The sequence below is a fragment of the Phascolarctos cinereus genome, unplaced genomic scaffold (assembly GCF_003287225.1).
Source record: "Phascolarctos cinereus isolate Bilbo 61053 unplaced genomic scaffold, phaCin_HiC Scaffold_726;HRSCAF=1367, whole genome shotgun sequence".
NCBI classification, from domain to species: Eukaryota; Metazoa; Chordata; class Mammalia; order Diprotodontia; family Phascolarctidae; genus Phascolarctos; species Phascolarctos cinereus.
This window is the reverse complement of record NW_027556098.1, coordinates 50,032,696-50,060,620: the sequence shown is the minus strand read 5'-3', so window position 1 is coordinate 50,060,620 and position 27,925 is coordinate 50,032,696. Positions and strand designations below refer to the sequence as shown.

At 39.4% G+C, this 27,925-nt stretch overlaps 1 protein-coding gene across 1 annotated transcript in view; it reads right to left on the bottom strand.

The window, feature by feature from the left end:
* Positions 1–27,282, bottom strand: part of SETD4 (SET domain containing 4) — a 41,799-nt gene extending 14,517 nt beyond the window's left edge. The window contains exons 1-6 of the mRNA XM_020995956.2: positions 26,539–27,282; positions 23,156–23,264; positions 19,513–19,608; positions 13,849–13,886; positions 9,915–10,003; positions 4,087–4,516 (exon numbers count right to left, since the gene is read on the bottom strand). Coding sequence (XP_020851615.2) covers positions 4,087–4,516; positions 9,915–10,003; positions 13,849–13,886; positions 19,513–19,608; positions 23,156–23,264 — 762 coding nt within the window. The 5' untranslated portion in view covers positions 26,539–27,282. The remainder of the gene's footprint in view (positions 1–4,086; positions 4,517–9,914; positions 10,004–13,848; positions 13,887–19,512; positions 19,609–23,155; positions 23,265–26,538) is intronic.
* Between the last annotated feature and the right edge of the window lie 643 nt (positions 27,283–27,925).

The following is a 27,925-nucleotide window of genomic DNA, read 5'->3' as shown; positions in this document are numbered from 1 at the left end:
TGTAAACAGTAACAGCAACAGTGTGCAACGACCAATTTTGATAGACTTCATTCTTCTGAGCAATGCAATGATCTAAGACAATTCCAAAAGACCCAGGATGAAAAACGCTAACCACATCCAGAGAAACAACTACGGAGTCTGAATGCAGACTGGAGCATACTATTTTCTCTTTTCTTGGTTTTTGTTTTTTTGTTTTTCTTTCTTGTGGGTTTTCCCTTTTGTTCTGATTCTTCTTTTACAACATGACTAATGTGGAAATATATGTAACACATTTGTATATATTTGTAATATATTTGTATATATATAATATATATTTGTATATATAATAAATAAAATATAAATATATATTAAATATATATAAACATATAATAAACATATATAATATATAAAATATAAATATTTGTATTTGTAATATATTTGTATATGTATGTAGGCCATCTTGGGGAGGGGAAAAATTCAGAACTCAAAATCTTATAAAAATGAATGCTGAAAACTAAAAATTAATTTATTTTTAAAAAAGTTCTAGATCACGGAGAGTGGGGTGATAGTGAAGTTAAAGGTATATCCATCAATGTGGGTAGTAGTAGGAAAGTGTAAAAGGAAGTAACAGGAGTTAAGGAAAATGATGAAATGGGAAATAAGAATGTTTGAAGGGGCATCAATGTGAATACTGAATTTATCAAGGATGAAAATAGTGGTTGAGGTAGAGAAGACAATTGTGATTAAATATTATACTCGTGGACAATGAAAGAAGACACTTAACTTACCTGTGCCGTGGTCGTCTCAGGAAAAAATTGTTCTATCTGCCTCATGGTTAGTTACATGGATCAAATAAGATCATGTGTAGAAAAAAATATGCTGGAAAGTATGCAAAACTATAGTAGTATAAGGAGGCATCATCATTAGCTGCACACTGGTGGACTGCCAAATGCAAGAGATAAGCTTTTCATCCATTAATGTATTACATAACAAACTGTCTTCTTTAAACCATTTTCACTCTAAGCAGCCCTTTTTAAGATACCTGATCACCACCGAATTGTAGATGTTGTTCAGAACAGAGGTGGCTAGGTGGTACAGTGGATAGATCAAGGGACCTAGAGTCAGGAACTGTCAAATCCAGTCTCAAAGCTGTATGACCCTGAGCAAGTCACTTAACCTGTCTGCCTTAATTTCTGCATCTGTAAAATGGGAGATAATAATAGCACCTACCTCCCAAGGTTGTTGTGACATCAAATGATATAACATTCACAATATTTGTAAAGTACCCTGCAAACTTTAAAGTGCTACTAAATGCTAGTTAGCTAGAAATAGTAAATAAAGAAGAGAATTTCAAAGATTCATGAAGGCTAAGGATTGGCAAGGACTCAGATACTCATAATATCCAACCTAATTCTGCTGCCTTTGGGAGTGAAATAATTAAGGGATGGAATAATATATTTGATGGAACCCCATCAGCCCCCAGCCCCAATATTCTAACTTCTTTATGGGTCTCACTGAATAGCAGGCCCACTGCCCCTACCTAGGCACTGCCCTCCCTCTCCCCTCCCCATCCCAGATTCAATATCCTAACTTCCTCATATATGCCTCATGCTCACTAGAACAAAAGGTGTGTCCATGAACTCACATTCCACACAAACACAGGAGATGTGTCCATGTTAATGGATCCCAGCCACTGCCTCCCGCTAGCCACTGCCTCCCCGCTAGCCACCGCCTCCCGCTAGCCACTGCCTCCCGCTAGCCACTGCCTCCACACCCATTCTTCATATTTCCCACAGAAACAATAGGTGTCCATACACTCAACCACAACCGCATCCATCTAATCTCAGACAGGACCACAATAGCAGTCAGTCAGAAAGCAGCACCACCAGGATCCCCAAGGAGGATGTGGACCCCAAAACAATAGAAAGGACTTTCCCTAAGTAGGCACCTGCACAGTAATAGTAAAGAATTGGCCTAAAATAAACTCATTACATAGAGAGGCTTATTATAATATCATTACGACACATACCTGCCTCCCCAGTCATGGATTTTTCTGTGTGCATTGTGGATAATTGCACGCACAGTTTCACTGAGTCTGGGACCCCTCCCTATTACCTAATCCTTTAACAAACCCCTTCCCATTACCTAATCCCTTAACAAATCCATCCTGCCTTTTTAATATTCATAATTTCTGTTGCATAATCAGCATCATTATACTATAAAACTGCCTGTCTTGTCCTACTAAGCAGCTGGTTCCTCTTGGAATCCAGTCTGTTGGAGGCATCAATCCCAATAAATGCCTATACTTGGATTAGAGGTGGTCTGACTCTGAATTCTTTGAGACGACCCCACACAACACACCATGAAACCTCAATACATTTGTATAACACTTTAATGTTTACAAAAACCCTTTCCACACAACAACCCAAGTATAATTTAACCCCATTTACAGATGAGCAAAGCGTCAGTATCTAAATCCAAGTCTTCTGAATCTAAATCCAGTGTTCTTTCCAGAATACTACACTGGGGAAATTATACAGGTCAATACAGTCATTCTCTTTTGCACCCACTTTCCATCATAATATTGGTACTTTTACTGACCACTTTATTTAAAAGACCAAGGAATCTTATCTACAAGTACCAACCTCAAAAAGTTATAAGGAGAATACCTTATCAATAACCTTGTAGTTATAACAAAAATCTGAATAGCAACATAAAGCAGCTCTATTCAGCACAACCAGGTCTGTCCACTAACTACCCTAACTATAGGTAACCTGACCCCACCAACTATGTCCACGGATCAAGCCACAAACTAGTTATTTAAACCTAAGTGGTCCCTGGTCTAATGAAATTTCTTTCCTCTTAAAGACTATCTGTCAGGGCAGCTAGGTGGCTCCTGAAGTCAGGAGGACCTGAAGTCAAATCCTGCCTCAGACCAAACACTAGACACTTACTAGCTGTGTGACCCTGGGCAAGTCACTTAACTCCAATTGCCTCACCAAAAAGCAAAAAAAAGGAGAGAAAACAATTTTGCTGGCACCAGGCATTCTCTTACATACACACAGTACTAAGCATTATCCGGACTCTTCCTTCCCCCTCATCCCACATAGTCAATCAATCACCCAAGCTTGCAGTTTCTACCTCTACAATACGTCTAGCATCGCTGCTTACTCTACGTCCAGGCCTCATTGACTCTCATCTTGACTATTAACAACTGTCTCCAAAATGGTCTCTCTGCCCCAAGTCCTTCTCGGGTCCTCACTCCAGCCCATCCTAGAAACTGCTGACAAAGTAATTTTCCTTAGAAGCACACCTCCCCTACTCAATTACCTCTAGTGACCTCCTGTGGCCTCTAGAAAAAAATATAAACCCTTCTGTTTAGCTTGTAAAGCCCTCTACACTCTACCTTTCCAGCCTCATTAAACGTTATTCCCTGTCTCATACTCTATAAGCCAGGCTGTTCCTCACACTATCCTATGAGTCTGGAATACATTTTCCTCCTTATCCTTGAGGGCCTCATTCTTTCTTGAAGACAAAGATTAAGCATCATCTCCTGAAAGAAGCCTTTCCTGAGAAACACAACCAGATTAAGTTCCCTCTCTCCCAAACTACCTTGTAGTTAACTATTTTGTATATATTTGTATTTATCTTATGTTTATATTGTATGGGTGTGTGTGTGTGTGTGTGTGTGTGTGTGTGTATGTATATATACACACACACACATTCACACACATAGACACCAAAAAAAAACATGAACATATGTGTACACATACATATATGGAGACACCAAGCACACATAAATATATGTATATACACATGTATTACATGTAAGTATATAAGTATGTATGTCTGTACGTATGTATGTGTGTAGGTAGGTAGGTAGGTATATACACTTATACGTGTTTGATGTCTCCCTCATTTGAATGTAAGCTCATTGTAAGTAGGGATTGTTTTACTCTTTGTACTCCCAGTACTTAGCAAACAGCCTGGCACGTAGTAGGCACTTAACAAATTTGTGTTGATTGATTTTTGATTCCACCTGCTACACAAAGTCAAATTCTATGTGTATGTTGGTCTTCCTCATAAAAAGCAAAATACATTTCTTACCTGAATTCCCGGGCTGTGATTCAACAGATCTAAATACGGAGCTAAAGCATACACATCTGGCTCTGCTGAAAGACATTCCTTCTGCACGTGTTTCATGTACACTGTTCTGGTGTTAACGGTACACCAAGCCCAGAGAAAAGCATTATAGTGAAAAATGTGTTCCACATCCTCAGTAAATAAAGATTGGAGAGAAGAAAAGAACCCTCTGGAGGAATCGAACAACTCCTGAACATGAGTCCTCTGTTCTTGGGCTTTCGTTTTTAAAGGTTTAGGTAAAAGTCTCACCACTTGAGGTTCTAAGCAAACAAGACAAGTATAGGCTTTTGGTAAAACGTCCAGGTAGGGCTTCCAGGGAGACTTGTTTCCTGCATGTTTTTCTGAAATCAAAAAGGCACACAGTGCCAACAAGGGACATATAGGAGGCGTCCACCTATTTAAAAGTAAAGATTTTGAAAAATTATTTAGTTTTTCTATAAAATATGAAATAGGCTAATGCTCTAATTTTAATATGTTCTTTCATCATCTCCTCCCTCCTAGAAACTATTTCCCTTCACTTGAAGTGACACAGAATGGGCCACCTGGTAGTATGTATTCATACTATGGCATCAGTCAAAGCTCATGAAGACATGTCAGGGTCTGGTTCATTTTACAAGGCCCTCTTCTCAGAAAAGGATTTGTGGCTGTTCAGCTGCTTCAGTCATGTTCAACTCTTCATGACCCCATTTGGGGTTTTCTTGCCAAAGGTACTGGAGTAGTTTGTTATTTCCTTCTCCAGCTCATTTTACAGATGAGGAAACTGAAGCAAACAAGGTTAAGTGACTGGCCCAGGATCACACAGCTAGTGATTGTCTGAGACCAGATTTGAACTCAGGTCTTCCTGACTCCAGGTCCAGCACTCTATCTGGCAGCTAGCTGCCCAGAAAAGGATGGGTCATTCATATGTGCACCTGATTCCTCTACAGCCTTTACAGAATTTCAAGTCCAACCAAATATAATGGAAGTGGGGAGAAAAAAATGACAAACAGCAGCTATAACCTCAAGTAAAGGAGTCATGTTTACTTGTACTGTGTCTTTCCAGTCATCCCTCATTCTCCAGATTTCACTACCTCAAGTCAGCTGCCTTCTCCCTCACTCTTGTGGGCCTCTTCTTCCATTGGTAAATTGTTCCTGGAAACTTCTTTTTTAGAGAAAGGCCCAGACCAGCCACTCTTTATTTTCCAGACTTTCCCACCACAGCATTAGGAATTCCTACTCCCTACCCCACAATTTTTAGCTCTCCTTTTATATTGTCTTTCCATATTAGAAGGTAAGTCCTTGAAGGCAAGGACTTTCCTTTCTGCTTCTATTTATGTCCCTAGCACTTAGCACAGTGCCTGATACACAGTAGGCAGTTAATAAATGGTTGCTAACTAACATAAACAGATCGTGATGGATGTCAGTAATGTTATCCCTGAATGCAAAGCACAGGCCTCATCAGTATAAAACCATAGGGTTAGCAGCATAGATTCCTTCTCTTTGAGGTTGAGAGATATAGCTCCCTCTTATTGTGGACTCAATGTGTGAGGTCTTGCGTATGTAACCTCCATTAAGCACAACACTTGAATGATACTGGCATCTACTATTACCTATTTTTTAACAGTGTACCCTTAAAACACATGCATACACTACCTTCTCAAGGCTTCAGGAAACACATTCTCAGCTCCCAACCTCCTGGTAGTCAAAAAAAGATAATAATTTCCTCTCTCCCACTATCAAATATATATTTCTTTGCCTCACTTATATCTGAAAACTGAAATCAAATTTTTTCCAGACTTAAGCCTTGAGAAATATTCTGCCACAACCCTGTACTTCAGATTGAAGGGTGAGGATGAATTATATTTGAATAAGACAAGCCTAATATTTGTAGATAAGCCCTTTATTCAGAATTCAAGGGGGCAAAGGCTGTATTTCAACACACTTAATGTGATCTCAAGAGGCAGTGTAGTACAGTGGAAAGAACACTAGGCTTGGTAGTCAAAGACATAGGATCAAATCCTGTCTCTCACAATGACTTTGTAAATGTAGACAATTCAGTTTCCTCATCTATAAAACAAGGGTAATAACACTTTGACTACCCACTCCCCAAGGTTATTGTGAGAATTTACTTTGTCACCCTTAAAATGCCCAATAAATTAAGGAGACTAGGAAGGGCAGACCTGAAATTTTCTTAATTGTGGAAACCCTTTTCATCATTGCAAATCAGCAACTCATCTAGCTCTTACAGCCTTATAAAGGTACCTGGAGCACGATGAGGGTAAGTAATTCACCCATGGTCAGAGAGCCAAAATGTGTCTGAACCAAAGTCTGACTCCAAGACTGACCCTATACTCACTAAGCCATGCTGTCTTGCTATACAGGGTGTCCCAGAAGTCTTAGTCCAAGTTTAAGCTGCACTAAGATTTTTGGGACATCTTGTAATAAATGAGATATTAATGGCACTATGGACTCTGAATGAAGATCAAAGCATACTACTGTCACTTTTTTTGTTTCCATTTTTGTTTTTTCTTTCTCATGGTTTTTCCCTTTTGTTCTGATTCTTCTTTCACAGTTTGACTAATGTGGAAATATGCTTAATGTGATTATATATGTATAACCTACATAAGATTGCTTATTGTCTTGGGGAGGTGGGTTAGGAGGTGAGGAGGTAGGATGGGAGGCAGGGAGAAAAATGTGGAACTCAAAATTTTATAAAAATGAATATTGAAAACTATCTTTGCATGTAATTGGGAAAAAAGTGCTATTAAGAAAAAAGAAAGTTATCAAGGAAAACTACCCCAATACTCTAGAACCAGAGGGCAAAACAGAAATTGAAAGAATCTACCAGTTGGAGAAGATGTGGGAAAATTGGAACACTAATGCATTGCTGGTGGAGTTGTGAAATGATCCAACCATTTTGGAGAGCAATTTGGAACTATGCCCAAAGGGCTATGAAAATGTGCATACCCTTTGACCCAGCAATAGCACTTCTAGGGCTGTATCCCAAAGAGATCATACAAATAGGAAAAGGACCCACATTTACAAAAATATTTATAGCAGCTCTTTTTGTGGTGACAAAGAATTGGAAATTGAGAAGATGCCCATCAATTGGGGAATGGCTGAACAAGTCATGGTATATGAATGTAATAGAATACTATTGTGCTATAAGAAATGATGAGCAGGCAGACTTCAGAAAAACCTGGAAAGACTTGTATGGAATGATGCAGAGTGAAGTGAGTAGAACCAGGAGAATGTACACAGTAACAGCCACATTGTTCAATTACTAACTTTGATAGACTTAGCCCTTCTCAGCAATGCTAAGATCTAAGACATCTCCAAAAGTCTCATGATGGAAAGTGCTATCCACATCTAAAGAAAGAACTATAGAGTTTGAATGAAGATTGAAGCATACCGTTTGCTATTTTTTTTCCTCTGTTGTGTTTTGTTTCCTCTTTCTTGTGGTTCCTCCTATTGGTTCTAATTCTTACTTACAACACCACTAATGTGAAAATGTTTAATAGGAATGTACATGTATGGCCTATATCAGATTGCACACCATCTTGGGGATGGAGGCAGGAAGGGAGAGGGAGAAAAATTTTAAACTCAAAAGCTTATGGAAGTGATTGCTGATAAATCAAAATAAATTAATAAAAAGAAAAAAAGAAAAAAACATTAGAAGTGGTTAAAAAAAAAAAGAACGAATCTACCAATCACCTCCTGAAAGAGATCTGAAAATGAAAACTCCCAGGAATATTATGGCCAATTTCCAGAATCCTCAGGTCAAGGAGGAACAACTGCAAATAACCAAAAAGAAACAATTCAAATATCGTGAAATCACAGTCAGGAAAACACAAGATTTAGCAGTTTCTATATTAAAGGACCAGAGGTCTTGAAATATGAATTTCCAGAGGGCAAAAGAACTAGAATTACAACCAAGAATCACCTACCCAGAAAAAGTGAGTATAATCCTTCAGGGGAAAAAATGGATATTTAATGAAATAGAGGACTTTCAAGCATTCCTGATGAAAAGACCAGAGCTGAACAGAAAATTTGACTTTCAAATATAAGATTCAAGGGAAGGATAAAAAGGTAAGCAGGAAAGAGAAATCATCAGGGATTCAATAAGGTTAGCTTTTTACATTCCTACATGGGAAAACAAGACTTGTAATTCCTAAAAACTTTCTCTTAATTAAGGCACTTAGAAGAAGTATACATAGACAGAGGGCACACATGCGACTTGAATCTGATGGGATGATTATTTAAAAAAATAAAATTAAGGGGTGAGAAAGGAATTTACTAGGAGAAAGGGAAAAGGAGATGTAGAATGGAGTAAATTATCTGACATAAAAGAGGCACTAAAGTGCTTTTACAGTGGAGGAGAATATAGGGGAGGTAAGTGGGAGCACAAGAATCTTACTCTCGTTGGAACTGGCTCAAAGAGAAAATAACATACACATTCAGTTAGCTATAGAAATCTATCTTACCATACAGGAAAGTAGGAGAGGAAGGGGAAAAGGGGGTGGGGGGGGCTGACAGAAGGGAGGGCAGATTAGGGGAGGTAAAAGTCAGAGCAAAAAGAGAAGGGACAGTGTGAAAGGAGAGAGAGAGAATAGGATAAACGGGGGATAATAGGATGGAGGAAAATACATAGGAATCTAACTGCGAAAAAAATTTTACAGCAAGTTTCTCTGATAAAGACCTCATTTCTCAAATAAATAGAAAACTGAGTCAAATTTATAAAAATAAGAGCCATTCCTCAATTGATAAATGGTCAAAGGATACAACCAGGCAGTTTTCAGGTGAAGTAATCAAAGCTACTTATAGTCATATGAAAAAGTGCTGTAAATCACTACTGATTAGAGAAAGGCAAATTAAAACAACTTTGAGCTACCACCCCACACCTATCAGATTGAGTAGTTTGACAGAAAAGGAAAATGACAAATGTTGGAAGGGATGTGGGAAAATTGAGACACAAATGCATTGTAGGTGACTTTCGAACTATGCCCAAAGGGCTACACCCTTTGAGAAAGCAATATCAGTATTAGGTCTGTATCTCAAAAGAGATAAAAAACAAAAAAGGAAAAGAACCTATATGTACAAAAATTATTCTTTCTTCTACGCCAAATAAGCCCAGGTCTCTCATTACTTCAAGGGTGCTTCAAATCTGTCAAAGGCTTCCAGAAACTGTAAAGCTCAGTAGCAAATAAAGGACCCTTAAATAATTTCAGCTGGATGTGGAGTCAGAAGAACTGTGTTTGATCTCAGCAAGACACTCTGGGCAGCAAGAAGGGGCAGTGGATAGAGTGCTGGGCCTGGAGTCAGGTAGACTCATCTTCCTTAGTTCAAATCTGTCCTCAGACATTTGCTAGCTGTGTGACCCTGGGCAAGTCACTTAACCCTTTTGCCTAGTTGCCTCACCTGTAAAATGAGCTGGAAAAGGAAACAGCAAGTATCTTTAACAAAAAACCAAAACCAAAACAAACAAAAACAAAACAAAAACAAAAAAACAACTGGGGTTGGGGTCATGAAGAGTCAGAAACAACAATAAAGTCACTCTGTAAGCCTCAGTTCCTCATCTGTAAAATGGATTAGATGGGGCTCTATGGCCCCTTTCCTCTCTAAATCTAGGATTCTTAGAACAAACTTCTAGGAAATATCAGCTTTTTATAATCACAACTTAATGTTGTCAAGAGCTGTCCAATTTGTCAAATTTTTTAAACTGCCAGTTATTAAGACTTACTAAGAATACCAACTATTAAGAATTATTTTAAAAAAAATACTTCCACTATGAGAATGTATGTATTATTACTTACTTAGTAATGTAATCTCCCAAGTAGCTTTTAATTACGGTGTCTGTAGTGAGCAGGCACTTCTCTGGCAATGAAATAATCAGCTCTCCTGGCTTGCATAAAAAAGAAACAAATTTAAAATCTCTTCAAGAAAAATTTACTTGCAAAAGAAAGTCATTCAAATGCATAGCCCTATCTATCATTTAAGAGACATCACAGAACCAACATAACTGGTTTAGAAGCCTAATCTCAAACAGTCATCTATCACTCTATGAGACGTCAAGTTCTCTTTCTCCTGACCTTGATTTTACAGGCTAAGTAACCAGCCCCCACTGCCACAAGTACAGTTTCTTCCCTAAGTATAGAACCCGAACATGGTAAAGGCTTGGCACATACAAGGCTCCTTGAATGAAATATATTAGTAACTTTTTTCCAAAGAGAATTCAATTCTACACAATGTGTTAAGTGCCAAGATATTTTGTTAAATCTTATACAGATACAGAAATAATTAAGATAATTAGGAAACCATCCTCACCCTCAGGGAAGCTAACATTTTAGAACAGTTTAGACATGGAAAGTACACAAATCATTAAAGTGACAATTAGGAGAGGCCTAAATTAATAAAAAATATAATTTTGCTTTTATGTCAAAAGCAAAATTGTATTTTTTATTAATTACAAACCCAGAGGTAAGGGACTTTAGAGGTTCATTTAATTCAACCTCCTTGCATAGTCCTGTAATCCCATGAGCAGGATGGTGGGCTGCCAGGGCCTGGGCCCCTCAGCTAGCATGGGCTTAGCACAGTCCTCCAGAGGGCAATGGACAGCAGCTGCCAACCTGGGATGTGTCATTTGTGGAATGGCCCTGTCTTAGGCAAGAGAAGGGCCAGTGGAGAAAGCCACAACTTGTGGGCCATAGGTAGGGCCCAGTTACCTTCTCAACTAGAAGCTCAGAATTCATGGCTTTGGTGCATGCCCATAAAGGACAATGGCCCTCTCCAGCTAGACAGTGAGGCCTCCATCAATGTCCCCATAATTTTAGCTTCAAAATGGCTAATGCCTGGATTGTGCCTCACTTCCCCTTAACACCAAGAAGCTGAAGTGACTACTACGTAGCAGAATATGAGTACGAGGCATAGTCTAGGCTGATTTCCTTGAACCTCACCTTGTCCAAACCCTGAACAGAGACTCTGACCAGGGCCTTCCCAGATAAGCCCTCCCCAGATCCCTGCAATCTCCATGAGGTCTGTTTGAAAGCAGTGAAAGAGTTTGGACTGCTGCTCAATCACCTCTCTATCAGGTATGGGAAGAAGAAGCCTGTTACCCTGGATCCCTCCCCACATTCAACACAGAACAGATTTTGACTGGAGCCTTCCCTGATCAATAGGAAATGCAGATCCATTTGGTCTGGGTGGAGGGCCTCAGTTCCTCCAGCCTTATTCTCACATTAAAGAGAGGGCCCTCGGTAGCCCCAGGCTCAGTATGATTTCTGTAATCAGGTGTAGCAGGTCAAAGGGGTGCCAGAAGAGCCCTGGCCTCTTGTTCCCTGGAGGCCATCTCTTCTTTTTTTCCTCATCATCACCAGGTCCTCAGTAGGCATGGACTTAGCAAAGCCCATAGAACCCCAGGAGGGGAATGGACATAGTGGCCAAGACAGCAACATCCCCGCAACCTGGAGATAATTCCATCCGAATGAATAGATTTTTCTGAGACCATTAGAGGCCACAAGGGACATGGCTACTGTCCCCTGTGACACTGGGACTCTGACTGTAACCTCCACGATGTGAAGGGTACCTGTACCTTTCCTTCCCCCTTGCCATCCTGCTCCCCTTTTATGTGATATAAGTATCATGAACAGGCTTCTGAGATCATAAAGATGAGGAGGACAGAGGCCAGTCTGACCTGTCTCCTCCAGACAGCAAGTGACAGAACACCTGCTCACCTCTCACCTTCACTCCACACATTCTCCCCAAAAGCTCTTCCCCCAAACCTCAGGCTGGGACAGTGGCTGGTAACAATTGTCAGGCTCAGGACAGCAGCCTGTGACCTGTAGACTTCAGGACACCAGTCAATAAACAACTATAGGGATAGAGAAGGCCACTCTATCTACTATTCCTCATCCCACCTCCAAGGATGACTATTCTCATCTCTTCAAAGGGAATAACAGAACTCTCTGTAAGTTCCTACTGTGCCTATGGTAGGGAGGGCCCCATTTTGGACCAGGGACCCCCTGGAACAGAAAACTGATGCCATATTATGTTTTCAGATCAAGATGGATGAGAGGCAGGGGCTTTTCAGAATCTGATAAAAGCAGCCCACCATCATGTGAACACAATGAGAAGGCTATTGCTTATTCTGAATATGGCAAGCAAGATCAAGTATGGAACAGGACCACCCTAAGAAGATACAAGTAACAGTCACCTCTTTGGGGTAAATGAACTCAGGGTGATCTTGGGGACCAGTAAAATAAAGCATTCCACTCTTGAAAAACAAACCAGCAGCCCCTTCATTGAACACATGAGAAAATTAGACATCGAGAAAAGTCAAGTTTTTTGTCCAAGGTCATACAAATTGCTAGTGGCAGAGACTGGTTTAAACCCAGGTCCTCAGATCCCAGATCCAATATTCATCCCACTTTACCACACTGGTTCTCTGTGGTCTAATGTTATTTAGGTGTTCAAAAGACACTGAATGGTTCCAGGGACTGGAATTTAAATTGTCAACAATGTAACTAATGAACTGGGCTGAGCAGACAGCCCAACTGACAGCTACTTTGGTAACTGAAGTCCTCAAAATCTAAGTGGTGTTTTCAGTTTTTCCCAAAGAAATATAAATATGAAAAGAAAATATTTTAAGAAGAAAAGTGACTTTGGCATTAGAAAGTGTCAAAATGGTATATGAGTAATCATTGAGTCCTTCTTTGATCTGTCTCCTTTGCACACAAAACTTAACCTATTTACTATGAAATCCCTAAAACACAAAATCATAAAAAAGCACCCACACCTGCGCATGAACACATAAGGTATTTTCAATCATATCCTTCCACATATTTTAGGTCAAACAACCTGTACTCCACAAGGGGGCTATTTTCTTCCCAAGGTGAAAAGAATTACATGTATTTATTTTATTATAGAATGAAGCCAACATGCCTTCCTGAAGAAACAAAACCACATACTAATACTAGAACACACATTTTTAAGAATTATTGATATACTTTGTTTTTACATCATCTATTTTCATACTGTATCCCTCACTCAGAGCCATCCCTTTAACAAATAATTTTTAAAAGAACAAAAATAGTCCAGCAAAACATCAACACATCAAAAAAGTCTTACTAGTTAAATGCAATGTTCCACACCCATAGTCCCCCACATCAGCAAAAAAAGGGGCTAAGTTTTCTCATATGTCTTCCCTGTGGTCATTATAATTTCACAACATTGTGTCAATTGTTTTGCTGTTGTTTTCCATTTACACTGTTATGATGCTATGCAGTTACTGCAGTTTTTATCAGTTCAATTATGTATTTTCATGCTTTTCTGGATTCATCACTGATGTTTTTTACAGCAAAATAATATTGCATTATACTTCTCTCCCGTGACTTGTTTTTTTCTTTTCTTTTCCTTATTTTAATTCTAAATTTAAACACCAAGATGAGCCTCTCCATATACAAAGTAAAACAGAAAAAGAGGATTATACAAAAAGCTGCAAATCTGTCTCACATACAGCTTTTCAAATAAATTCAACATGTTATTTACAAATCTGTTCCCCTTGCTTGACTCCTACTGACCTTTCTTCTTCATCATATAAACATTAAGTATAACTGTAAACAAATTAACTAAAAAATACAGGGAAATAATTTGATTTAAACTGTAAAACAGAAGAGTAAAATCTATAACTAGTTGTTTCTTCTACCCCCTCCCTCCCAAAAAAATTCAAGGCTGGAGAAAGCCACTACCAACCTGCAAGGATTTTACAGCCATCAGTCCTCTTCCTGTACCTAAAACAAGAAGGATATGTTTTTCAAAATTTAATATTTGAAATTTATTATTTTAAATACTTTAAAAAAACATTTTTTTAAAAGGAGCTAATTACATTACCTTCTTTTATTGCCACAAGGTGCAGTACTACCATTCTAAAAGCTAAAAATGAAATGCTAAAAGCTAAAAATGATACACAAAATATTATTTTAAAAGCTTATTAGACCTTTTTAAGCTCATAAAAGACAGGAACCATGCCTTATCTAATTCTGTACAGGGCTCAGCACCTAACAAATCCTCTTCTTGATACCCTTCTCTTCAGGTTGTGACACTGCTCTCTTCTGGTTCTCTCTAATTTAACTACTCATGTCAAGCAAAGGAGACAGAGAAGAAGTAGTCAGAGAGGGGGAAAGAGAACCAAGGAGAGTAGAAAGTAAAGTTAAGCCTGACTGGAATTTTCCAGAAATAGTGGTATGACAGAGGCAGAAGTCATGGAGAAGGGGCAAAGAAGGAAGGGGGTGGTAAAACAATAGCTTCTCTTGAAAAGGAGGAGATGTCCAGGAAGTGTACTTCCTTTTGTGTAAGTCAACCAGCAGTTAAGTGCCTACTATGTGCCAGGAACCATGCTAAACACTAAAGATACAAAGGGGAAAAAACAGTCCCTGACCTCAAGGAGCTCAGTCTCATGGAGGAAACAACAAAAACAAGATAAATATAAACACGTGTGTGTGTGTGTGTACGACAAACTTGAGACAGTCTCAAAGGGTCTCCAGGTCACTAAGATTAAGTACTGAGAAAGGCTTCTTGCCAAAAAGAAGACTTAAGATGAACCTTGAAGGAGGTAAAGGAAGCTAGGAGACAGAGACGAGGGGGAAGACAGTTCTGTACATGGAGACAGCAGCAGAGAAGACCTGTGAATGTTATTTATAAATCATAGCCTCAGAGTTGCCAGGAGGAGCATGAGAAGTTAAGTAACTTGTTCATGTTTTCAGTTTATCAAAGACCAGGCTTGAATCCAGAGGCCCCTGACTCCAAAAACCAATTTACTATGTGTAACACTTGTTTCAAAAGCCTCTCCTACAGCCGACATAAAAACTGTTATTATCTCTTTAGAAATAGAGACAAGATAGGAGTTGTTGACAAGTTGAGTTCTCGTTGTCATTCTGAGGTACCTGTATTGATGGCGTCAGGTAGAGAATGTTTGGTTTTGTCCCTGATCTATGAGATAAACTGTGAAGAAGACAGAAAGAAGGTGATGAGAAACTTTTTTCTTGTAACCTGTCACCTATTATTTGATGAAGAAACATTATAAAGAGAATTTATGTGGAGTGAGTCTGGAGTAAGACTAGTAAGAGTAATGGACTGAGAAAAACTGAAGAGAGATTGCTTTACTATCATGGCTAGAGAGAAAGCAGAGAAGACAGAGAGAAAGAGGATGGAAAGGGCTTCATTATTGATGGAACTTTTTTTAACCTTTATCTTATAAAGAGAATGAATAGTGTTACTATAGATAGTTATTTGTTATCCCAAATGAAATAAATGGAGTGGCACTTTGTCCCCAGAAGTGAAGTAAAACATTTATGGACTGTGAGAGTTTGAGGGCCTTCTTATGTTATTGTAAATAGTTATCTATCTTGGTTATTGAATTATCGCCATTAAAATTACTGTGTATGTAATGTATTACTTATTTAACCCTCGGTGATTAAAGTATTTGTTGTTGGTTATTGATTTCATTATTATTAAAATTACTGAGTATGCAATTTACTATTTATTTAACCTTAAGAAGTTAAAGGATTTATTATATAGAGATGTAGCTAGTATTGGGAAAGATTTCTCCAGTTCACTAAATCAATAATATCTGCTTAATTTTATTAATTCATGAGAAAATATTCAAACATGACCCTGGATACTACCACAGAGTTTAAGACAATAAGATTAAATATGAGAATGAGACAAAAAACAGGCTGAAGGGTGATTGGGGCAGACCCCAAAATCCTTGGTCAAACTTTGGGCCAGCACCAAGTGGGTCCAAACCAAATTAAAATGTAATTAAGAAATGTTTAACAAAATAAATAAAAATACAATATAAAATAGATAAATCTGTAGTTTTCTAAGTCAATATGGTCCTCAGGAATTAGTTTCTATTTGTATCTGACACCACTGGACTATACCATGTTGCTTTTCTCATGCTGGAATACCCATGAGTGAATGAATTTTTAAATTTTTTCAATTACATTTTTACAATGTAATATTTTAGAATGGAAAAACACTAACCAGCATTCTCTACTGTACTCCTATACGTTAACGGTTCTACAATCTCCTCAATATAGATATCCCATCCAACAAAGTGGATTGCTACCAATCTATGTCTACAACCCAAACTTTACAACACTTATTCCTCCAATTAATGAGCTCCAGAGGAGCCACCAAAAATGCTGGGCAACTTCCTCTCATTCTTTGGAAGACACAGCTTCTATCCTGGATCTCCATCACTACTTAGATCTTCCATAAGCATTTCAAGCTCAACATGTGTCAACACAGTGGCTCTCACTACATAACTGGACCATCCTTTTTTCTGCTCATACATTTCTCCATAGCATCCTTTATACTACCCTTCCAGCTCTAAATTCTAGACTCCATGAAAAATATTCTTTGGAGTTTCTGATATCATGCCTTATATAAGCAAGCCCTTGATAAAAAAAAAATATTGACTAAACAGGGCTAAGTACAAAGATATGAGGCATGCCACTGGACATCTTTCTCTACGGTTACAACTGTGCAGATACTCTTCAGACTCAAACAGCCATAATTATACCTAAGTGAATTATTATGCAGCCCACAATATTTTGATTTTGTCCACATCAGACTTTGTTACATGTTTTCCCTTAAATCAATAGATTCATTTTCTCCAGCATCCTTCAGGAAAAAAAGGGTATAAGGTATAACAAGCATGACTTATTCTTTGTGAAACCAGGCTCACTTCAGTTTCTTTGAGTTCACGCTATTTGCTGAAGCAGACAAGATTTGAAGAGTAACAAACATCTGTATAAATCCAAAGAATCCCTAGCCTTTGTGCATTTAAAATTGATGGGCATAATGAGCTAGGCCCCACTCAGGCTGGTCTCTGGGTAGTTTGGGTCTGAAATAACAATGAAATGCATACAAAATCCATCTAACAGTTAACAAAAGGAGCTTTTATTTAGCCATAGCACAACAAGGACATTCAGAGCAGAAAAGAGATGTTCATCCAGGACAAAGCATTGATCCAGCTAAGCAGTTTCCTAGGGTTGTAATGATTATGGTCTAAGGTCTGAAGTCTCAGAGAAGGAAGAGCTCCATCCCCTCTTAAGACTGTTTGTATCCAACTGACCAGGAAGCTATGTCAATGGCCCCATCCTAATTCTTCTGACAATTAGATCTCAATGACACAGTTTTAATACCTTTTAAAGAAAAACTAGTCTAATTTGCAGCGCATGGAGGGAGGGGGAAGAGGGAGAATACTTACACAGGGAACTTAGGACAGAGCTCCTACCACAACACTCAACTATGATTCATGATAAAGAGGATGGCATTGGCTCCACTCCCAAGAAAACTAACTGAAGTTATAGAGAATCTATAAACACCCAAGCAACAGAATAAAGCTTCATTTCATCCCATCCAATCCCTGACCAGCTGCAGGGCCTATCTTGCCATCTAGTATGCCACTACCACCTTCAAGCCAGTTCCCAAAAGAAGAGCCTCAGGTACCCTAAGCATGAGCATAACCTAGGCCACAGTTCTTGGACTTCTCATCTGTCTCTCCATGTCTTAGAATCAGCTTCCATAGATTTAACTATTGTCCCTTTAACATGATTCCCAAGTCTATATAACTAGCCCTCATCTCTTTCCTGTGCTTCTGTCCTGCATCTCCATCACTACCTAGATCTTCCATAGGCATTTCAAGCTCTACATGTCCAAAAGATAACTCATAATCTTTCCCCCTAAACCTACCCTCTTCCCAACTTCCCTCTTTCTATCAAGGGTTCCATAATTCTTCTAGTTACCCAGGTTCTCAACCTAGAAGTCACCCTTGATTCTTCTTTCTAAGCAGCTAGGTAGTGCAGCAGAAAAAGCACTGGGCTTGGAGTCAGGGAGAACTGAGCTCAAATCTAGCCTCAGATATTTACTAGCCATGTGACTTTGGTTAGGTCACTTAACTTCTGTTTCAGTTTCCTCAACTGTAAAATGGGGATAACAGCAGCACCTACTTCCTAGCAGTATTGTGAAGAGAAAATGAAATTTTATTTGGAAAGTGATTAGCATATTACCTGGAACATAGTAGGTTCCATATAAATATTAGCTATTACTATTCTCTCTCAGCTCCATCTATGGTCAGTTGCCAAATCTTGTCACTGTTTCTTCCTCTATATCTCTCACATGCAACCAGTTATCCCCACCTACATATCAACCAACCACCCCAGTTCAGGTCCCTATCATCATTCTCCTGGACAATTTCAGTAGCCTCCTAGTCTCCCTGCTTCCACCTCTTCCCTCTCTAAACCATCGCCCACACAGCTGCCAGAATAATGTTCCTAAACGTGTCACTTTTTGTCTCAAGCAGCTCCAGTATATTTAGAATATAATATAGACTCCTCTGTTTAGCCTTTAAAGCCCTTCACACTTTATCGTCAACCTATCTTCCTAGGCTGATGACACATAACTCTCCCTCCTGAACTCTAAGCTTCCAACCAAACTGACCTCCCTGATGTTCCCAGTCCCAGGACACTCCATCAACCAGATGCAAGTCTTTGCAGAAGCTGTCCCGCTCCCACCATGCCTGGAACGTTCACCCTCTTCACCTCATTTCTTGGAACCCTAAGGCTCACTTATCTATTCTACTATGTTATGGAAATGTTTATTTTATTTCTTAAGTTCAGAATAAAAAAAGCCTTTTCCAGTTTCCCTAGTTTTAAATGCCTCCCTTTCCCCAAATTACTATATATTGATTTTATAATCATGCCATACCTACTTTCTGTGAATGTGTTGTATCCTTTAAGCATAATTGTAAGCTCTTGGAAGGAAGGCACAATCTCACTTTTGTGTTCATAGCCCCAATCCCTGGCACACAGCAGATGCACAGTAATAGTGTATAAGACAGACTGAAAGGTCAGCATCTCAATTCTTCTCCACCCAACTTTTCTCATGCCACCCCTGGACTACTCACATTGGAAGTACCCTCCCACCCCTAAGGTGCCTTCCTCTGGTTGGCTGGTTCCTCCTAGAACCTCCATTTTAAGGAGGAGCCCCAGGTCAACCAACTCTTCATTTCTCCCCAGGCTGCACTGTTGACTTATTTCCAAAGGACTTTACCATGCCTCTCACTGGACACCTTCACTCATCCCTGCTCTCCTCCTCCACTTTCCAGCTGCCTTTTATGTGTGTCTTCCCTCATTACAATGTAAGCTTCTTGAGGACAGAGACTGTGTGTCTTCCTGCTGGTTCTTCTGTTCCCAGTGCTTAGCACAGTGTCTAGCATGTAATAAGCACTTAATAAACGTTTGTTGATTTGACTACTCAGTTAGATAAATCATTAGTGGTGTTGATAACTCATGTCATTCCCTCTCTCCCAACGTGAAATAGAATTCTAGATTTACTACAAAATCTTACCTGAAAATCTTGTTGGCCTTAGGTTATGATCTTCAAATTTCCTTTCTTTCAGCCACTTCCTAAGTTCTATGAATTCTGACTTGTGGCTCTCACTCACTAAAAAAGACAGGAGAAAAGTAACAAAAATTACTATGTAATCAAATGATCCAACTTTTTACAAAAGGCCTAGAGTGATGTTCAGGAAAGGTATGAGGAATATAAAAAATATATAAAACATACTCCTCACTCTCAACAAGTGCACAATCTAGATGGAGGAAATAAGGCTAATTTATAAAACAATTACAGAACAGTTAAATGATAAGTAATAAAAACTGTAAAAACTCAGAGAAGGAAGAGATCAAAGTAAATATGCTTCCCTCCCCCCCCCAATAAAATCCATATATTTAAGGCTATAAAAAGAACTCAAATGTCTAGTTTCACCACTGTGGAAGCACTGCATAGTAGATGGAAGACCAGCCTCACAGTCAAGAAGACTAGGTCCAATTTTCCGTCTGATATAAAATGGCTGCCGATCCTGAGTAAATTACTTAAAATAGTCACCCTTAGTGCCCTCAAGAAATTCTCTACGACTATAAAGTCTATCTGCATTGAACAAAGGAACTTCTTCACTGGGAATTCTCTATATAAATGAGCTCAGAAATCCAAACAAAAAAACTTAAACTTAGCTCTGAAAGATGAAAAATTTTTTATAAGTAGTGGGAAAAAAAGGGAAGATATTCTAAGTTGTGGGAAATAGCATGACTGAGACATAAGTGTAAATGAAGAAAACACAAAAGATGACAAACAAATATGGCAGCTTGACTAGAGGTGAGTTTGTGTATCAAGGAGCAATGGGGTAGCGTTGAGAAGCGAGGAGAAAGGGAGTAGTTGTGTGGGGATGTATAAAAACAAGTTTGCAAAATAACCTGTATCACAAACTTTTCGTTCTTCATGTGCTTCTTACATTTAAATATTCAATTTAACCAACTGGGGCAATCCCACTTTTTTTATCCTTGATTGGTTGGGGCCTAGTGCCTAGATTTCACGAAGTTCACTGGTTCTGGTTGTCTTCCACAAACCTGACATTAACTTTCACCAATTGGGTAAATCAACACCATTTGTTGTTGTTCAGTTGTATCTGACTCTCTGTGAGAGAAATGAGCATTACTTTCTTATATTAATAACCAATTACTGAATTAGGATTAAAGGGTTTTCCACTTCCTTATCTAGAAATCAACTAATATAGGAAATCTGGGAAATAAGTTGCCTGTCCCCAAGTCCCCAACCAGGCTGAGAGAACTGGTGAATTCCTGTTCATTGTGTTTGGTCAGACAGGACTGGGGTGGAAGTGGTTTCCGTCTTTGATATGTATGTTAATAAATCTTTTTGAACTAGACTTGGGTGATCCAAGTCATATATCCTTAAGACTGCCATTAGAATGAGCCCACCTCTCTCTCTCTCTCTCTCTCTCTCTCTCTCTCTCTCTCTCTCTCTCTCTCTCTCTCTCTCTCTCTTTCTCTCTCTCTCTCTCTCTCTCTCTCTCTCTCTCTCTCTCTCTCTCTCTCTCTGTCTCTCTGTCTCTCTCTCTCTCTCTCTCTCACACACACACACACACACACACACACATTCATTTTCTCATTAACTGGTTTGGGTTTTTTTTTTGGTGAAGGCTAAAGATTTATTGTTATTTTATGATCAATAAATTGTCAAATTGACTATGACTCTTTCCCACAACCAAATACCATCATTCACCAGTATAGAAGTTGGTACTTAACCAGACTGAGGAACAAGGCAGAAAGAGCAAACATATGAATATCATTGGTAATTCAACTTATACTCTTCGTGCCTGTGTACTATACATTATTCTCATCGAGGAAAAGTGTCTGAACAGATCAGTGGGACAATATGGCCTCCACAATTTTTTGTAGCAAGTAGTTACTGAAGTAATAGAATTGAATTTCAATGTTTCTCTTGATTTTAGTGGTCTGCCCCCATGTTACCTGATCATATTTCAGTTTTTTAAAACTATACACAAAGGAGAAAAAACTGACATAAGAGAATACTGAACCAGTTAATCAAATATATGACTAACTTTGAGATCATCTTTGAATTAGTCCCAAAGGAATGTACCACCCTAACAGTTTGAGGATTAGGCAAATAGGATTTCTCCAGAAGAAAGAAAAGAAAAATGTTCTTACTATATAGTTAGAATAGCTCTTGACCTTTCATCTGTAAATTATATTTCTACACTACATCTTGGTCCAATTTGGAGGCATATTTCCTTTCTTTTTCTCATTAATTGTTTACCAATTACAGTTGACTGCCACCTCAGGGCATATAAGCATTGAGCAGGTTTCATGAGGAGTCTTTGGCATTCAAGAGTGTCAATGTGCCTTTTATTAATAAAATGCTAGCATTAGTAATAAAATGATTAATTACCCAGAAACTGTCTCTCAAACTTTTTTTTTCATGACCTCATTTGGGGTTTTCTTGACCAACCAAGCGTTGCCATGACCTTTAAGAAATCTATAAAAACTTTACTCCACGATGACCTAGTGAAGCCGCTGGGTCACACCAATCCAAAGCTGAATGTACACTAAGAGGTAAGATGTTGTTGGAAAAAATTCAATCCCTTAAAGGCTAGTCTTGGTCGATTGTTGTCCTGTATTCTCAAAGAGGACCAAAACGGCATCACTATATTGGGGTAAAAAGGGGATAAAAGGTAATGAATGAAACTATCATCAAGACTTAATTGGTCCCCAGCACCTAAGTACAAAAACTTTGTAGGCAAGCTTTTTAGGATTGACACATATTTCTCAACAGCTTACCACTACAGCATGTACACAGGCAGAGAAGCAGCATCTACTTAAATCAATACAGCATCCTTACTAGTATTCTCTCTATGCTACTGTCAAACAAACCTTGTTTTGTCAACTGTTAGATGGTCTACAAGTGCCTCCTCTCATTCTAATACCAAATCTAAACAACCAAACAAGCCTGAATCAGCCTTGGTCCAGACCAGCATCTCACACTCACCATGTCCAAGAGAGAATGCATTATCTTTTGCCCTCCCCTCTCCAACTTCTAATCTCCACACAGCACTTGGCAGCTCCCTTCTGTCTACAGGATAAAAAACAAACTCCTTAATTTGGCATTTAAAGCCCTTTGCTCCAGACCTTTCACATTATTCCCCCTCATATACTCTACATTATAGCCAAATGGACCTTTTTGCTGTCCCCAGGACATGGCATACTCTTTTGTACCTGTGGGCCTTTGCACAGGTCTTCCCCCATGCCGGGTACTTTCTCTTTCTTCAAATCTACCTCTTAAAATCCCTAGCTTCTTTCAAAGCTCAGCATAGGTACCCCCTCTACATAAATCTTTCCTGCTATCCCCATTGTTAGTGCTCCCACTTTCCCAAACTAAATTACTTTATTTTACTTATGTGTGTATATGTATCCCTCAACAGAATATGTACTCAGGACAGGGGCATATCAGTATCCCACACTCTTTCAAATAACATAAAAGCTATCAGAAAAAGAAAAGGATTCTCCCAAGATGTGCTCAAACATTTTCCATAAATGGCTTTTGTATTCATACAGAGTCTGTTTTATTAGACATTAGTCAAACACTTCATTTATATCATTGAAAATAAAAATTATACCTTTACTCAACTCTGAGGTTCTAAATGATTTTCTTCTTCTCTGTCTGCTTGCTCTTCCTCTTCCTTTCTTCTTCATGGTGTGGATATCATTTCCACATAGCTGCCTCATCTAGGAAAAGAAGTGTTTATTTTCCCATCATATGGTATAAAACACCTTTGTACTGAAAAGGGAATCCTGTTGACAGTACTTAAAGCTATACGATAAAACTTCTATGTTGCACCTAATTAAATCAATGCTGCATCTTTGTTAACATCTTCTCCATGTTATTGTCAAGTGAACCTTCTTTTGTTAACTACTAGATGGTCTATAAATGCCTGATTTCATTCCAATACCAAGACTAAAACACCAAACAGGCCTAGTTGAGGCTTCCTCTAGAATATCATCTCAAATTCAACATGTCTGAAAGAGAAATCATTATCTTCTACCCTGAATCGGACCCTCTCCTCCTAACTTACCCTCTCCAATCCATCCTCCACATGGCAATAGCAATGGTGGCTCCCTACTGACTCCAGTATAGAAAACAAACTCCATGATGTGGCATTTTAAAGGGACTCTATGTAAAAGTTTTGGCTTTGCTATGAGACACATCACAATAATAGCTACCATTTTAATAGCACCTACTGGGCACCAAACACTGTGCTAAGTGATTTTAAATGAATATTTCATTTGATCTTCACACTGCTATTGCTATCCTCATTTCACAGATAAGGAACTTGAATAGGATCACATAGCTAGTAAGTGAGTGAGGCAAAATTGGAATTCAGGTCCTCCTGACTACAGGCCCAGTCATTGTTGTTGCTTGTCCTTCATTTTGGAAGAGGACCGATGACATCACAGGGTAATATCTTGATTTCTGTGTGTGAATTGGATATAAGTGAGGCAGAGTTGCACAAAGTTATCAGCCTCACTCTCTCTTCCAGGGTCACTGAAGTCCAGTAGCAGGATTAAAGTCAAGATGCAAAATGGAGCGGACGATTTTGGTATCTTAGATGTCTGACCAAGCCTGAAGCCCTCCAAAGTGTCTGCTTCTGGGCCACTGGAACAAATTGTCCTCATCTGCCCATTCCTCTGGGGAAAGACTTCACGTGGTTGGGGTAGACATCCCCCTAACTCACCTACAGATCTGCGGCCCTCAACCTGGTTTGGCACATCTGCTAAGCCAGTTTATTGGGGTATGGCTGCTGTGAATGCTATAGCTTCTCTGAACCACAGGTGAGAACTGACTGCCAGGTGGACACCAAAGCTGGATAAGCAGACCTGAAAAGGGCTTGGCAAGAAAGGTCCAGTACTATCTACTGCACCACCTAGCTGCCCAAATGATGTTTGCTCTGTAGAGGTTTTACATAATTTTATGATATAACTATATATATAGTTATATCACAACTATATATATATGATATATATATGATATATATATATCATATATATGTATATCAATATATATCATACAACTAGTTCTATACCCCTGAAGGGAGTAAAGAAAGAGAAAAGGGATCCATACATATAAAAATATTTATAGCAGTTCTTTAGATGGCAGCAAAGAATTGGAAACCGAGGAGGTTTGGGGAATGGCTAAGTAAGTTATGGCATATATATATATATATATATGTATATAACGAAATGCTATTGTACTGTAAGAAAGGATGAAGGTGATGATTTCATGAGAACCTAGCAAGCTTTGTATCAACTGGTGAAAAGTGAAGTGAGAAAGAACCAGGAGAATGATTTATACAATAACAATACTGTAAAGATAAACAACTCTGAAAGACTTAGGAACTCTGGTCAACACAATAACAAAGCACAATTCCAAAGGATTCATGATGAGATATGCAATATATCCACCTCCAGTTAGAGAGCTGTTGTACTCAGAAGGTAGATTTAAGCATTTTTTTCTTTTTTGGACATGGCTAATGCAAGAATTTGTTTTGCTTGACTATACACATTTGCAAGGGTTAGTTTTTCTTGCCTTCTAAATAGGTGAGCCAGTGGAGGAGGCAGGAAAAGAATTCAGAACTGAAAATAAAACTGAATTTTTAAAAACTACATATAAATTTTAAAAATAAAAGAACTATATAATATGGGTGAGGTTTTACTAAATTTAGATATGAAACACTATGTCTTTTTGAACTCATGCTTGGCTGCCTGACATTTCATCTTTACTAAAAATTAAACATTCTATCAGAGAAGAGAGAGAATTCCACTTTCAAGAGAAAATTATTTTCCAATTCCTATAATTTTCCACATTGAAAGCACCTTTTAAAGGAATGCAGGGAATTTTTTATCGGCATATCTATTTTTTAAAGTTAAATTCATAATTATTTTTTTTCTTTAAATATTACTTTGTAGTAGTAGTAGGAGGAGGAGGAGTATTTATATAGCACCTGCTATGTGCCAGTATATTATCTCCTTTTATCCTCACATCAACTCTGGGAGGTAGGTGTTATTATTCCCATTTTACAGTTGAAGAAAGGGAGGCAAACTGAGGCTAAGTGACTTGAACAAGGGCACACTGCTAGTAAGTGTCTGAGGTTGAATTTGAACTCTTCTTTCCACTGGGCCTAGCTGCCTCAGTAGAACAGTCGGTGGTGTTTGCTGAGATCCTGAAACCTCACAGAATTAAAACAGCCTTTGCAGAAGGGCAAGGAGGGTGGGAAAGATAAGAAGTTCGTCAGATAAAACAAACATGTATACAGTCTCTGCAACACTTTGCCCTTTAAGGGGCTGACTTTTTTTTTTTTACTTTGTTACTAGAAGTTTGAAGAAACAGACACATCAGAAGAGAGCTTCCTAAACTGCTAATATAAATAGGGATGCTGAGCATCGAAGTGGGTTAAGTGGCTTTCCCAAGATCTCATCACTAGTTACTGTCAATGGGATTTACACTGTCCCCTGGCTTATAGCCCTCTCCAGGCTACTATGAAATCACCTAAATAAATATTTGCAGAATGAATGAACAGAGGTGTGATTATGGCTCAGTGGAAAGCATGCCACATCTCGAGTCTGAAAAACCCATACTCGTGAGTTCAAATCTGACCCCAGCCACTTACTAGCTGTGCGATCCTGGGCAAGTCACTTAACCCTGTTTGTCTCTGTTTTCTCATCTGTAAAATGGGCTGGAGAAGGAAACAGCAAACCACTCCAGTATCTCTGCTAAGAAATGCCCAAATGGGGACACTACTAGAAACGACTGAACAACGTCAGGCATTTATGTTAAATTGCTTTTACATAGGCTAATTTTGTAAAAATCCAACCAGAAACGCTGCTCAGTGAAAAGAAATTTCTGTTGAGCACTAACAGATATTTTAAGTGAAATGTCTGCTAAAAATCTTTGCACAGATTGCTTTAACTTAAAGTCCAGGGAAGCTCCCGGACATGTACTTACCAAAGCATCGCAAACACGTGAAACTTTCAACACTCACTGCAAACGGTCCCCAAACTAAACGACAGCTGTCAAAAAAGAAGAGAGCCCAGGGGCGGTAGGCTAGGTAACCCCGGGTCTAAAGATCCCATTTTATCTCTCCCAACCCTGGCGCTGAAGTCTAATCCTTAAGCTCCAAAGAATCCTACTCTCTGTCTCCCGGTAGCAGAGACATCTCAGCTCTCTCCTCCAAGAGCTGCTCCAGGGGCACACGTGGTCCCTCTCCCCGGGCTCCTCCCCACGTCGAACCAGGAAGGGCGCGAGGGGAAGAAAGGGAGAAGAAAGAGGAGTGGGGAAGAAGGGGAGGACGGCTGCTAGCAACCAATGGAGAGGAAGAGGAGGGAGAAGGAAGAAGGAGGAGGACGCTTCAAGGGGAAGACTTCCTAGCAGGCAAGGGAGAGGAAGAAGAGGGAAGGGAGGAGGTGTACTGCAAGAGGAAGACCTGCCTGCAGACAAAGGAGAGGAGGAGGAAGGAGGAGGAGTAGGTGGAGAGCCAGGAAGCCCAGCCCCTCGGGGCTCCGCGAACTAGAAAATCTGGCCCGGCCGCCCTGGGATTCGCTGGGCCTCCAGGCTGCATAAAGTAATCGGGAAAGCTCGCTTCGGCCCTAGACCACCTGGAGCCTCCTGCCGCTGGATCCCCTCGGAATTCCGAGTTTTCTTATTTCTACAATAGTAATCTCTTCTCCCTTTCTCCCCAACCAAAGAATCCCAGCCTCCGTGCACGTCCAGCCCACCTACCCCCAAAGCGTAGGTTCCTTTTTGAAGGTGGGCGTGGTCGATGCTCAGTAAATAAGGACTGCTTCCTTCTCGCGGACAGCTTGCCTTCAGTTTCCTCTACCCTTAACTGGGGACCGTAATAATAGCAGCCCACGGTATTGTTATAAAGATCAGATGAGAGAATATTTTTTCAGGTGCTTAGCACAGTGCCTGGTACATAGTAAATACCATGTAAATGTTTTATTCCTTTCCCTGCCTTCTTCCTTGCTCAGAGAATCTAAAGTCTCCAAGTTGTCCAAAGAATTCCCTCACGTTGCATATCTTTTGGTAAGCCATAGTGTGAATGAGCTCACTCTCCTGTTGCTGAGCTATCTTATCCTCCATAGAACGTTATGGTAGCTGCATGGAGAGCCTCCTGCTGCCAGCCACTTGGACCTGTCAATGACTCCAGACCTCTTAAGTCCATAAGGTCCAACCAAAGCTGGAAGTGTCCATCTCAGGATCATGGCTCTGTCACCTGTGCTCAGGGAAAGAAACATGTAATAGAAAAGGCAGCTACGGCTTTGGGAACCAGGCCTGGCTCGTCTAGATGAGCACATGATGTCTTTGCCATTGATACAGCATAGGAATCCCT